This window comes from Asterias amurensis, chromosome 13, assembly GCF_032118995.1.
Source record: "Asterias amurensis chromosome 13, ASM3211899v1".
NCBI classification, from domain to species: domain Eukaryota; kingdom Metazoa; phylum Echinodermata; class Asteroidea; order Forcipulatida; family Asteriidae; genus Asterias; species Asterias amurensis.
The window spans coordinates 4,145,555-4,160,498 of record NC_092660.1 but is presented as its reverse complement, the minus strand read 5'-3'; the positions used below and the strand labels follow the sequence as shown (position 1 = coordinate 4,160,498).

Here is a 14,944-nt window from a genome sequence, read left to right as displayed (position 1 = left end):
ACAATTACTTTCACACAAACAGGAACAACATTTCCATAATCGTGGAGATTTTCAAATTTGTTTCCTCAGAGTATGGAGAGATTGGTTTAAGCCTGGTTCATACTTCCTGCGAATGCGATACGAATGTTGACGTCACAAATTCGCAACGAAATTCGCACTGAGTTGAGTTGAGCTCAACTCACTTGCGAATATCGCTGCAAAAGGAGGGTTGTGACGTCAAATTCACGTCAAATTCGCTTCCCATTCGCATTCGCAGGAATATGAACCGGGCTTTATTGTCAGGGAAGTTTCTGCATCAGTAGGGTTGGCAGCCCAGCGACTGGATGCATAATGTACTACAAGCTAATGTGTATGAATCTAGATGAACCCGATATCAGCATGGGAAATCACCGGACATACAAAACTTGGGAGAGGGAAGCAACAATGACAGCAGAGCCATTATCCCGCTCCACATCGTTTGTGTCTCATACCTTCATCATTTGTGTCTTATACCTTACATTTGACGTGGATCAGACATGGATAATTGAAACCCAATCCCCCCTCTATATCCTTTAAAATCCAACGTTAAGAACATCCAAACAGAACACAACATTCAAACGCTATTAAATGTAGATTATAAGTCGGTATTCACAAGACTTTGCTTTGGAGAAAATCCTCCAACGGCTCCGTCCGAAATGCTTGGTGCCGTGTAAAGCTATAGTCTATCTGTAATACTATCATCTGATACATCTATGAATTCAGATTTGTTTTCAATAAGGCCTGAACTTCATCAGCATAATTGCCTTAAGAGACTTGGCTTGGATATTTAATTCTGCCCTCCTACAAACCACTGAATGGTATGAGTTGATTAAAGGGCGGCATACATATTCATGTGTCTATGGTGCTTGGGGTATGATCTGATAATCACAAATACAATTATTTGTGGTTGAATAGAACTGTTAGCAATAATGAAGTCCTTTGTTTGGTTGGGGGGGGGGGTGGAGGAGAAGGAGGGATGCTGTGGGATCGTTCAGCCCCTATCTCCAGTCCGTCTTTGGGCGTAACATGACGCACATTGTACTTGAAATTGGTCATCTACTAATGGGTCACCCAACACAGTCTGCTGCTTAAGACTTGCACGCACTACGTAGGGACACAAAATAAACGCACTACGTAGGGACACAAAATAAACGCACTACGTAGGGACACAAAATAAACGCAACAGATATTTTGCGTTCTGAAGTGTAACACCAGTAACCAAGAAAGGCTTACATCAGCCAAGACACCGGGGTTCTGCTAACAAAGCAAAGGGTCAGCGCTTGCGAAAGCAGGGAATTCTGTGCTTAATCAATCCATAATCACATTCAAGAAATGTATTCTAAAAGAAATGTATTCTAAACCATTTTTTAGTCCCCGCATTTTGTTTGTCATTATTTTTAAAATGTGAAAAAAATAGTATGTTGCAAACTGCTCAAAAAACAAAAGGACCTACGTGCCCCAAAAAATAGTTAATGGCATGATGTTTCAACCCTAGCAGAGTAATATCCTCCAGTTCCATTTCTCTTTCTGACATCCAACATGTACACAACTTATTCTCAGTAAACCAAACTACGAGCCATTTTTTCCTTCTCTCTCTCTCGCTCTTGTCTGATTGGCAGCTCTCTATGACCGTGAATAGGACACCACAATAATAGACATTGGTCTTTTCAAACACCTCATTTAATGTAGGTCACCATGTCACTTGCCAGCCTTCTGACTGACCTAAATAACGGCTTCAACTTCAGTCACTGCCAGCTTGTTTACTCCACTGTGTGTTTATATCATGAAACAGACGACTGCTTTGAGGCCATGTGCATCCTACATAAATAGGTCTTTCTGGCTACTGCCTTTTCAGCAACATTATTCCCCAGACCTTTAGTTTCACTTTGAGTTTTCCTCACATAAACTAACTTTTTTTGCAAGTCAGGATTGAGAATAAGGCTAGAGTATACTAAAAACAGGCCTGATTTGTGTAATGTATGTCGGTAAATTAACAGTATGATATTCAACATTATATACACAGTGATGCAAACAAAACAGACAGTGTTGAGCCATTCTACATCCATTAATTAACAGCAAGAAACCCTAAGCTAAAATTGAGCACTGGAGTTGGGCATCCTGGACCTCTCATTTACGACATTTCATAAGTTCCAACTTCCAGATCTGATCAACGGAATCTTAAACATCAGCTCTGTCACATCACCAGAATCAATTACAGAATTCTTTTGGAGATAATTTTCTCTCAATCTAATACATAATTACAGGAAGGGGCCGGGGCTGGTTGACTCATACACTGGGACTTAAAGACAAAGTGGAATTGTACAAAATGTAACGAATTGAATTTGACAATCCAAAATTCTGCAACATCACCTGAAGAAATGGGCATGATTCACCGTTATGTAACTGTGGGACGAATCAATCGCACTTACATGTACTTTCAATATTAGATTGAGAGAGAGACCGTTTGTGATTCATTACTCCAGTGAGTGATCTGGGCAGCATCTGGATTAGTCCATAATAAACAGCATGGTGTCCATGAATCACCACCCCTCTAGGGATAATGGAACAGCTTTTTGTTTCATATCTTTTATGGGTATTACCACGGTAACCACAGGGTGTATATAAAGGATTTTAGTGATATAGGAGCAGGGCAATTTTGGGTAGTATTATATGGTGGAAAGTGACCTAAGATATGAGATTTGGTTTATACTGAGAATATGCTTTCAGTTTGTGGTCAACCACAGACTGCCCTGACTAGGCCTCAAGTATGCCTTAAGGTTATATTACCAGTACACTCCCAGATACAACTGGAACAAAATTCTACTCTTTTTCCTTCTAAAAGTAGATCTTGGGGCGAAATACACACCACGGACATAGTTTGGGTTTATGTTCTGAATTGTGAAGGAAAGCAAGATGTTTCTTATTTAGCACAAGGGGGGAGGGGTTCTATCTCTTTGTCCCGTCTTAAAGGCAGTGGACACTATTGGTAATTGTCAAAGACTAGCCTTCACAGTTGGTGTATCTTAACATGCAAACAAAAATAAACCTGTGAAAATTTGAGCTCAATCGGTCATCGAAGTTGCGAGATAATAATGAAAGAAAAAAACACCCTTGTCTCATGAAGTTGTGTGCGTTTAGATGGTTGATTTCGAGACCTCAATTCTAAATCTGAGGTCCTGAAATCAAATTCATGGAAAACTACTTCTTTCTCGAAAACTATGGCACTTCAGAGGGAGCCGTTTCTCACAATGTTTTATACCATCCACCTCTCCCCATTACTCATCACCAAGACAGGTGTTATGCTAATAATTATTTTGAGTAATTACCAATAGTGTCCACTGCCTTTAAAGCTTAGCACATTTTATTTGCGACGGAGCTGTAAGAAGCTGCTTGGAACATTCAGCGACCCAACATGTTATTTTATGCATGTTGAGAATACTGGTCTTTGACAATTAACACAAAGTGTCCAATGCCTTTAAAGGCAGTGGACACTATTGGTAACTACTCAAAATAATTATTATCATAAAACCTTACTTGGTGACAAGTAATGGGGAGAGGTTGATGGTATAAAACATTGTGAAACGGCTCCCTCTGAAGTGCCATAGTTTTCGAGAAAGAAGTAATTTTCCACGAATTTGACTTCGAGACCTCAGATTTGAACTTGAGGTCTCGAAATCAACCATCTAAACGCACACAATTTCGTGTGACAAGGGTTATTTTTCTTTCATTATTATCTCGCAACTTCGATGACCGATTGAGCTCAAATTTTCACAGGTTTGTTATTTTATGCATATGTTGAGATACACTAACTGTGAAGGCTAGTCTTTGACAATTGCCAATAGTGTCCACTGCCTTGAACCTTTCAAGAGCCACCATTACAGTCCTAGTACTGTAGCCAATGGAAAACAAAAGACTGATCATCACACAAATATACGCTCAGTCCCCGGACAGCCATAGCCAAGTTGACAGATGACACAAAAATAAGTAGCCTAGCTACCAGCACAGGATTGTAATATTGACAGGGAACCTGTCCTCAACGTTCCAAACCTTTCAAGAGATTGATTTTCAATTCTTTACCTCAAGGTTTGGGTCATTGGTAGCCCTACATCTTATACATCGCCATGCCAACATTCTATAAAAGCGATCCCTGTGTATCGAGTTTTTTTGTTTCTTCTTTTTTAGTAATTAAAGCAATATAATAGAGATCTCGGCACCTGGTTGAATAATGGAACAAAGACGAACGTTGTGCTTTACGGATCAATTCTACTTCACTATGGCCTTTAAATTGTGCATTGAAATGTAACGTTTTAGTTTTGTTGTTGATACAGAAAATATTCACCGTCATAATGCCATACGGGCATGTATGCTTTCGTTTTTGATAATATGGCAAGGGCACCAAGGCATTTTCTCCTTGGTAAAGGGCACTCTATGAGGAATTTCTACTGGCGCATTGCAAGGTAATGACCAGGGGGCATGGAGACAATCGTGTCCGTTGTGAAGTATCAGACCTGGCTATATGATTTAAATAACTCATTTAGCTTATCAAATTGTTGTGTTTCTCTTCAAACTCGCCTGTGGATTTTACAGAAAACGCCAGAAACAAAACAGATGGAGTGCCGGCACAATTGTTATCCTGATTAAAAATAATCTGCAAACTGAGGCCATCAGTTCTGTGATGACTAAAGCTCATTCCAGAAGAATACTCCAGTACTATAAGCACGCCACTTTATACGCTCAAAACTCGGCAACAGTGAGCCAGCGTCCGCACACTCTTCTCTCTCCGACTGGGGGTAAATATTATTAGGTTGTTGGTTCCTGGTGGGAATGGTACTTATTAACCAAGGCTTCAATAACTGCACTCACACCGAGCGATTTATTCCTGCCAAGTACCCACTTTTGGATCAAAGGAACTGAAAGAGACTGGGGATGGCCTCAACAATGTGATTTTTTTAATATTAAACACACACAAAAACAGGAGATTGATGTATGTTTGTGTCACGTTAGGTATCCAGAGAATTTAAACAGAATTTTTTTTAAACATTATTAAAAGGCAAGTAGAATAAAGCAAGATAGTTCTCTAAGAACAACTCTACCTGGCAAGTAGATACACAAATGGGGTTACCGCAAACCAAATATACATTGATACCTCACCATGCAATGCCTCAAATCCTATATTATTCAAACTGATAGGAAATGAACTAAAGGTTTTCCTGAGACTGATTCTACATCCATTTGAGCTTATTTCGTCATACTGACTTAAATAATAACGGAAGAAACATCACAAGCTTACTAAGGTTGTCCAGTCTTGTATTATAATGGAAGAAACATTACAAACTAATGATTCTACATCCGTTATGAGCAAATGTCGTCATACTGACTTGAATAATAACGGAAGAAACATCATTAAGCTTACGAAGGTTGTCCAGTCTTGTATTACAATGGAAGAAACACCACAAACTAAAGGTTGTCCAGTTTGTTTTTGTCTTGTTATTAACTTTTTGTTTTCTTGAACACTTCTTGGAAACACAACAACAAGTTAATAAACATCGACTTTAATGCAGTTTCGAGGACAGATGAGTCCCAATTGACAAACTCAATTTATGTTTTCCCCATTCCTTTCAGTAATTGCTACTCCCCCAAGACAAGACGCTGATACTCCAAAGAAAAACAATCATGCATTTCCTTTACACTTTTGTGTTGTTTTGACATTTTTCTGACGTGGCTGAAAATGACTTCCGCAAAGTCCAGATTTAATGAGCAGTTATAATGTGGCCGGATAGAAAGCTTACTGGAACATTACTATTGATAGATTCATGCACAACTTTGAGGATAAACGGATATCATTTTTACGGCCTTTCGCCAAAGCTGTTTAGCAAATAGACTAAACTGTATCTTTAATGTATTTGTAGCGACCATGCTTACAAAATTTTGTAAGTTTTTCAAAGAATTAATTAAATTGCTGAATATATCTATCCCAAAGGAAGTGTTTAATGTTTTGGTTTTACTCAATGCTTCAAAACAACTGCTACAAAACAAATGACCTTGTACGAGACTCACTCAACACCACTCCGCATCTATACAGCTTTAAGCAGATACAAAAAACTATGCTCCTGACTAAATTTTATAGAGTAAATTTGTTATAATAATAAAAATTTGGGGGCTAATCATCCTTACTCGCTGCTCAGAGCTGCATTGCGAAGGACGCGGCTACAACATGTTCGAGAAGCAGGCATGCAAGGGCACCTTTGGCTGCCAGCCACATCAACCCATTATGACCACGGAGCACAGCCAAAATCAAAGTGTTTGATTTTTCCCGGGGATAAAGAAAAATATATTATGTTTTTCAACCCTTACACCAATGTGTATTAAGCACTGTATACTCAGTATACTTCCGAGTTCTGTGAAAAAAAAATCATATCACTCAGGTGAGATATGAACCCAATACATTTGCCATGCTAGAAGAAGTGTCTTACCTCTAGACTACTGGGCTACCCCAGTTGGCTAGAGCCAGTTGGAGTCCTATATTTTAGCAGCGAGTACACATTGTTTTTTTCACAGAGCTCGGGATAGTATGAGTATACAGTGCTAACACACACATCAGTGTATATATTGGTAAAAACCAAAATTAATAAAGTTTGAATAAACATAGATTCTTACCCAATTGATCCCAGAGTTGTCTTGGTTTATCTGTCATCGGTGTCCCTTGCTGTTTCCAAAGCTGTAACCGCGGATCCACCATAAATTGTTCTGTGATTAACGTTAACATCCTAGCACCATTAGAATCTCGTACTCGCAGCATTTCCCGTACCTGCGTTGGGGAATAAACAACAAAATTACATCGTTCAGTTTCAATTTCGTCTTAACGGGGATGTGTTTTCAACAACAACTATAACAGCTACAGTACACGCCCATCTTCTAGACAACATTGTAGGTCACTCAGGCCTGGAGTCTCTTCTTCGAGAGGGCAAGGCCGTCTTTATTTTGCAAAGGGCAATTGCACTGGAAAGTCTTAAAGTCTATGGCTAAAGCCCGGTTCATACTTCCTGCGAATGCAAATGCGATACGAATGTCGACGTCACAAATTCGCAACACATAATTCGCAGCAGTTCAACTCCGCTCAACTATTGGTGCGAAAGGAGGGTTGTGACGTCAAATTCACGTCAAATTCGCTTCGCAATCGCATTCGCAGGAAGTATGAACCGGGCTTAACTTGAGAAGGCCAAGGGGCACCAAGAACAAGGACAAGAGAGACAATGCCCTACCTGGCCTCTGTGCCCTTCCAGGCCTGGTTGCTCTTAACGTAATAAATAAACAAGACCGATTGTTTTTAACTGTGTATGCTATCTCTACGTTCCAGTGCGATTGGAGTCATATATTTCCAAACCATACTACACTCAACGAAAGTGAAACATACATTGCAGACACAGTTTCACATCTTCTTTTCCTGAAGGGACTTCTGGTTTTGAACTCTAGACACAATACAAACATCATACAAACCATGTGTGCACATTTGTAGCGCTGAAGTAAAAATCCATGGAAGAAAAACTGAAAGTGCAACTTGTTCCAAAATTGAGGGGTGAGAGTCATGACTTACTAAAATGTCTGAAACCATGGTCCAAGTTTCAGGACATTTTCCTCATTTTAATAATCCCTGGAGTTACAAATTTCAATGAGCATAATTTGAAAAAAGGATTGTCAGGCATCACCACAAAAAAAACAGATAAAAGAACAGTTTTTATGTATACAATGAGAAAACATTCCCTACTTTTTTTCAAAAAACATGTATAAAAAAAGTCTGCATTCATAAACAAAATCTGAAGTTTCTCATCCTTTAAGAGAGTTATTTCTGAATGACACATTGCTTAAATTCTCACCTTGGCAAATAGTGAGTTGAGTTGTTTCTCTGAATCGTAGTATCCACCTTGTTGGAGGTACAACTTAACTTGCTCCTGGACTTGCTCCGTATCGAGATGCCAACAGCTATCATCATCGATGCTTGCACCTGCCGTTGGGTCAGGTGCACCTGTAGGGAAAAAGTATGTACAGAAATGTTAGGGTTAGAGGTACCGGTACAGGATCCAGGAAAAGGGGTTTGAGGTACTAAGGGGTTTGGGTACTAAGGGGTTTGGGGTACTAAGGGGTTTGGGGTACTAAGCCATTGATCTAAACCCTCACAACAAAGAATTTTACTACAGTGTACATGGTTTTTATTTATAAATGTCATTGTACCGTAGCCTTTATACTGGCACCCTACCTATTTGTTGATTAGAACTATGTTAATGTCACCCAATGTGTTTCTTCAGTGGAGGTTTAGCATACTGAAGATACATAACCTATTGTCATCAAAACAATGGCACGGCAATAAGCAGCAGAGGGCCTTAAGAAGCAACGGTCAAACAAAGCAGCTGACAAACGCTGCGGTGACTGTCACAAGTTTAAAGAGACCACCAGCAGAAGAAGCAGGTGAGAGGAATGCTGGGTAGACATTTGTCATTCCATACAGGCCGGCCGAGCATTGAGTTTAAATAGCTAGTGGCAGCCATTATAGATGGGAGACCTGTGCTTCCTGTGTGTACCCTTCCACGAGATCTTAACACTACGGGGAATGGTAATTCTAAGCAGTATGCATATGGTAAGCATTTTCAACAGCACACACAACTGCAGCTGAGGGTTTATTCGGCGTACATTTGTCATCGGGGGAAAGATATTGGATTTCGGGCAGCGTGAATAAGTCACCAAACTTCCTGCCGTTACAGTCCCTGACACGTCCCTCCATTATGCATGGGGCTGAAGAGGCTACGCAGCTGCCTACTGCTCGGCAGTCGTCGCCGCTATACCCGCCGCCGTGTTAACGCTGACGGAATTCAAACAGCAATGCAACAGTGGATGCACTTTGCTCACAGTGGTATAATTTTACAATAAATTTAGCCATCTCGGGCAGCTTGATTTAATTTGTTTTTTTGTCTGTATATGAATTTGACATGAGTTTAGCTTCAGGAAATCTTAGCCCATGCCTGGATTGCTCTTAGGGTCCATCTTCATTTTAAAGAAGAAGGAAGAAAAAAACATGGCTACTGAATTTTTCAGATAGAATTCAATCAATTTCATTCCTTTGCATTTTCTAACGGTAAAATCTCACACCAACTGAAGAAATTGAAGAGCGTCCCCACTAAAGTGTATCCTCATAAGTTGACGGGTTAATATTTTATATAGATAAAGACAGTAATTTGGCAGATGACTGGCATTACGCATTGAAATTAATCAATCGGCTCTGACGAAAAAAGCATTTGGCCAAGAGTGAGTGCATGGAGACAGTCTCTATCCATATGATTAGAATGGATAATTCAGAATCTGTTTGCTTATGTCCCCTTAAAAAGGGACTGTTTGTGGTGAGAGCATGCCAAATAAAGGCTCTAGTTAGTCAACAGACCTTGAGATGTCCAGTAAAAAGGTTTAGTATGACCAAAAGCTTACAATAAATTCAGCCATAAATTGTAAAAGTCCCATTCCTTATTCTGTTAATTTACTTAATAGGTAGTACTTTCATTTGTGTGTGTGTTTTGATGGTGGTTTGTTCACGATTCTTTGTAAATTTTAATATAGCCTCCAATGGCGTTATATTTTTTTATATAAACTTGCTGTATATTTTTATAAGTAACTATTTTTGTATGTAAACTTTTTTGTATGTATTGTAATATTTACTGTAATTTGACTGTTGGCCACGAATGTAAAAAGAAACAAACTATCTATCTATCTATCTATAGACTAGCAAAATAGAACTTGATAACCTAGAACGTCATTAGGCCTTGGTGCCCCCTAATCATTGCCTTGATGCCCTTAAAATGCTCCAGTAGAACAAAAATCTACTAGAAATGTACAAAATCCTCATAGGGTGCACTTCACCAAGGAGAAAATGCCTTTGTGCCCTTGCCCTTTCATACAGGCCTGCTGTGAGTATACCTGCATATCTCACAACCATCAACACAAACGTACATTGACAACCAATTACAACGCCCCCAATCATAGTAACCGTTAACAATGATGACCTTGATTTCAATTGTCGTTGCGCCTACATTTACCGCTGTACCTGCGCATAAAATAGTTTTAATTAATGCACATTGTACCAGTTTACCATACTCCTGCCAACAAGCAAATAAAAAAAAGGTAATTCAACAACCTGGCATGGGTTGATTTTTGAAAGACAAAGACTGGGCGAGTGTTTGTGTGTGTGCTTTTGGTATTCAGCAGCTGGCACAACTGGGATTTAAGATTGTCAGACACATGTCAGATTGGGGGAAACAAACCGCGAGTGGTCTCCTGTACCGGTACCCAGAGCCTCACAGTAGATTACTGTGACTCCTAGCCTAGCCATACTTTAGCTTGCTAGTGATGAGGTGTTCAGTTGCAGGCCGGTATGCTTCGTTTTTGAAAGGACAAGGGCACCAAGGCATTTTCTCCTTGGTAAAGGGCACCGTATGAGGAAATTGTAAATTTGTACGACCAGGGGCAACCGAGGCAATCGCCTTCGTTGCCTCCGTGAAGTATCAGGCCTGCAGTTGATCAGCCACATATTTTTCTACAGATCTGATTTGGATCATCCATAGCTGCCAACTGGAGCACACACTGGCTGTGCTTTACTTACACCCTGCAGGCAAGTCAAAAGTTCAGAAGATCGGAACCAGTGGAGAGGAGGCAGACTCTGGTGACTTTAGCACATGGCGAGCATAGAGTGTTGAGGATTAGTGGGTGTTGGGTATAGTGTTGGGTGTGACAGTCCACAGTCACTCCGGGGACCAATCCCGTCAAAAACTCTCACGAAGAAATTTGACGCACTCAATCAAAGATGTGGTGAAATTCCTTCTAAAGTTTTGATCAAACCACGTAGGTTTTGAGTGACTGATTCTACGACATTCATCGGAAACCTCTGCCCCGCCCCCAAATCCTAAGCCTTTACATCCTATACTATAGAGTTAACCAAAGAGGGACCAATGACCTTGCGTTATAAAGGCAAGTTCTATGGCTGCCTTTTTACATGTTCAGTTCAGACAGTAAACTGATCCATCCAAGGCCCAAGTAGTGTAAATGCCCCATGGTGAGCATTCATTACTAACCATATAATGGATACCATCCTCTAAAATCTAATAAATGGCCAGGATTTTCCTACTCATGCATTTTCCAAGAACTGGGTATAAAAGGCATGAAGAGACTGGAGACCACAAACATTTGATGCATTGACCATTCATTGTGTGTGGATCCCATGTACATCACACACACTAGGGTACACTGACCATGGGTTCAGGTTTAGGTTAACACTGGTTTCTTATACATACATGTGAATGAGTAACTCCAGAATAATAAAGTGTCAATTTGTGTTAGGGATTCAAGGGTCACATGGTTGTGTACTGTGGTGATGGCAGTGTGTAATTGGTCACCGACTATACTTTATACCCGAGGATCAATGTGGGTCTATGTGTGCACTGCACAATGTACACAGGGTTCTTTCCATGATGTGAAATCAATGGTTCAACTCGAGCCAAGGTTTTATTTAGCCAGGATTTAGAAAAACAAATTTGCTGGAAACTTAAAGACCGTGTACACTATTGGTAATTGTCACAGACCAGTCTTCTCACTTAATGTATCTCAACATATATACATAAATAAACCAACCTGCGAAAATTTGAGCTCAATCGGTCGTCGAAGTTGCGAGATGTTAATGAAAGAAAAAAACACCCTTGTCGCACCATGGTCACACGAAGTTGTGTGCTTTCGAGACCTCAAATTCTAAATCTAAGTTAATAGTAACTTAATTGGTCTCGAAATCAAATTAATTGAAAATTACTTCTTTCTTGAAAACTACCTCACTTCAGGGGGAGCTGTTTCTCACAATGTTTTATACTATCAACCTCTCCCAATTACTCACAATCAAAAAAGGTTTTATGATAATAATTATTTTGAGTAATTACCAATAGTGTCCAACTTTTTAAAACCGGGTGTTCTGAACTGTTCCCTTTCAACACATTTGTAGTCCAAAAGTCACCCAGACACCCTTCTGGCTAACACTAAGAGTCCTTTGCAGAGTTTAACTTTAAAAATGAATCCACATGAAATATTGTCACCAAATTCCTCCCACCAAATCCTAAACAACTTTATACTTCATTGAATCATATCATTACACCAGAGAGAAAGCTAAAACACAACTGGGCCTAATTTCATGGAGCTGCTAAGCATCAAAACTTGCTACGCATGAAATTTCTTCCATGGTTAAAATGGGATTGCCAACCAAATTTCCACTTGATTTTCAGGATAAGCAAACAACAGCTGAATACCAGTAACAAGCAGTATGCACCAAATGGAAATTTGGCTGGTAATTCTGTTTTTATCAAGGAAGAAATTTCATGCTAAGCAAATTGTTGTGCTTAGCAGCTCTATGAAATTGGGCCCTGTTTACTCTACCCTGGTTAAAGACCCACAATTCAAAAAATACCAAAGACAGTTTAGGCAGTCCGATTGGTTGAAAGGTGTTCACAAGACCATGTTTACATTGTAGTTAACAGCTGATAAAGACATAGCCGGAGCCGCTGTAACCATTAGCATATATTGGCACACAAGCTTCGGCGGCACAAATAAACGCGCAATGCAATCAATTCAATACATATGGTTCTCAATTTAAATCCATAATTAGCAGTATGAGCGAGTACACATATCCATGAAAAGCAGCATGCAATTTAACCCTTGAACAAACAGCCTGAAGGAAATATTTAAAAACAATTTAACAGATAGACAAGTTCACTGAAAGTTGATCACTTACAGTTTTTCTTTTACTGTTACGCTTTTAACAAAAACGCAGGCCTGAAGGTGATTGCCTTCACACCCCCTGGTCATTGCCTTGGTGCCCTTGAAACCCTCTAGCCCCTCTAGTAGAAATGTACAATTTCCTCATAAATAGGGTGCCCTTTACCGAGGAGAAAATGCCATGGTGCCCTTGCCCTTTTAAAAACGAAGCATACCGGTCTGAAAAGGGCATTAAGAATGGGCAAAGAAAGTAGTGACTTGGACTTTATTATTGGCAGTTTAAAACCTGGCAGGATCGTGCCTGTGCGATAAAAGGTTTTAAATGGCAATGTAAAAGACCATGTCGCCACTCTTTTATTCCCTGACTTGTGGACAAGCTAAAACCTATCTAGACATTTGAAATGAATATCGTAAAGCAAAACTTAAGACCAAGCGAATTGATATATTTACCTGGTAGTTGGTTGATCCTGGATTTAGATTGCAAAATCTCATCAGCGAGCTGTTGAGCAGTTGGCAAGACATTAGTATGGTGGGCGGTTATCAAATACTGGGCAAACTTCTGTAACTGTTCCCTGTCCATTTGGAGTAAAGTTTCTGAGATTGGCAGTCGCAATTGCACACTACCCGCTTTGCGAATGCGGTAAAGGGAAAGCGCCACCACATGTTGACACCAGAATATATCTCTGTTGCCGCAGGTACAGGTGACAGCGGTGATCTTACAGCGATCAAAGCTGATCGAGACTCGATGCACTTGCTCGGGTTCATTGTAGAGTTGGTTACCGGGTTCCGTAACTGTCCCACTTAAATGGAATCCTATAAAAAAAAAAAATTAAAAAAAACATAAATCAAAATGAAGTAAAACATGTTTATTGTAGAGTTGGTTACCGGGTTTTGTAACAGTCATACTTAAAGGGAATCCTAAAATGAAATAAAAAAAGTCAAAAACAGAAATTAAAAGCGATTGAGAATAGTTTAATATTTACCATTGGAGAATGTTTGATGGCACTTTATGACTGTTGCAATGGATTTTACGACAAGTAACGGAAGTTGAGTGTCTATTTATATTATGTTTCCTTGAGCCATTCTTTACTTCTTTGTGAGCCATTCTATTTTAATTACAGTTTCTTTCTACTGGTACATTCACTTCTAATTACATGAAAGTGTTTCACAGCACGTTACATTCTAATCATTTGGAGCACCGCAGACCCCAGCAGGCTACTGGCTTTTCCCAACCTTAGTAATTAAGACTTTTCAAGGTTCATGGGAGAACCCTTCAAGCTCATAGCAGGAACTTCCTCGCCCTTCGGCAAGACGGAACATTGTTATGGCTGGCCGAACCTAAAGGGATACTTGACAATCACTGTTTGTTGCCAAGGTTTCGCTAGGGTTTCCGTGATTCATTAGATTTCAACCTGGGTGATGTTATGCGTGATGTCCAGACCAATGCAGTGTCTTTATGTTGTACATAAAAACCTTGCAAAAGCTTACCTTAAGACTCGAGCCATAACAAGGGATGGTGCACAAAAATAGAAAAACAACAAAACTTGCTTTTGACAACATATTTATTCACCACAAAGAGTTTAGACAGTGATCTAATTGTAAAACAAAACAGTTTACATATGGGGCAAGCCTGATGGCATCAGACAAATGGAAAAATAATAATGTTCATCTCAAAAAAATATACACAAGGGGTTGTGACATTTAAATCTGTCTACAGAATGACAGGAAACGGGAACTTGCCTAAAAGGAGATATCTCCTGAATTTAATTGTGATCGGATTTCTAAATATATAGACCTTTTTTCCCAAATACATGCACTTGTTGACAAGAAGTGTCTGTGAACAAACTGAAACAGAACAAGGAAACGATGTGCAGGGTTTTCTGCAGAATTTTTCAAAAACTTTCTGGACCCAATTTTGTCGATGTTTGGCAGAAGCATACAGAATTGAAACAAGGCCTTCTGAATGTTTTCTAAGTAATGTTTATCTTGGTTTTAAAAGCCCTTGAGCATTCTTTTAGGATTTCTCTTGACAGTTTTTGCGAAGAAGACAATCATGGGGAGAACCTTGATTTAAAGGAACACGTTGCCTTGGATCGGTCGAGTTGGTCTTTAAAAAGCGTTTGTAATCGTTTTT

General features: G+C 39.6%; 1 protein-coding gene across 1 annotated transcript in view; it reads right to left on the bottom strand.

Moving 5' to 3' along the window:
- Positions 1-14,944, bottom strand: part of LOC139946496 (zinc finger SWIM domain-containing protein 6-like) — a 67,645-nt gene that overhangs the window by 27,958 nt on the left and 24,743 nt on the right. The window contains exons 2-4 of the mRNA XM_071944175.1: positions 13,261-13,623; positions 7,893-8,041; positions 6,676-6,826 (exon numbers count right to left, since the gene is read on the bottom strand). Of these exons, the coding sequence (XP_071800276.1) occupies positions 6,676-6,826; positions 7,893-8,041; positions 13,261-13,623 (663 nt within the window). The remainder of the gene's footprint in view (positions 1-6,675; positions 6,827-7,892; positions 8,042-13,260; positions 13,624-14,944) is intronic.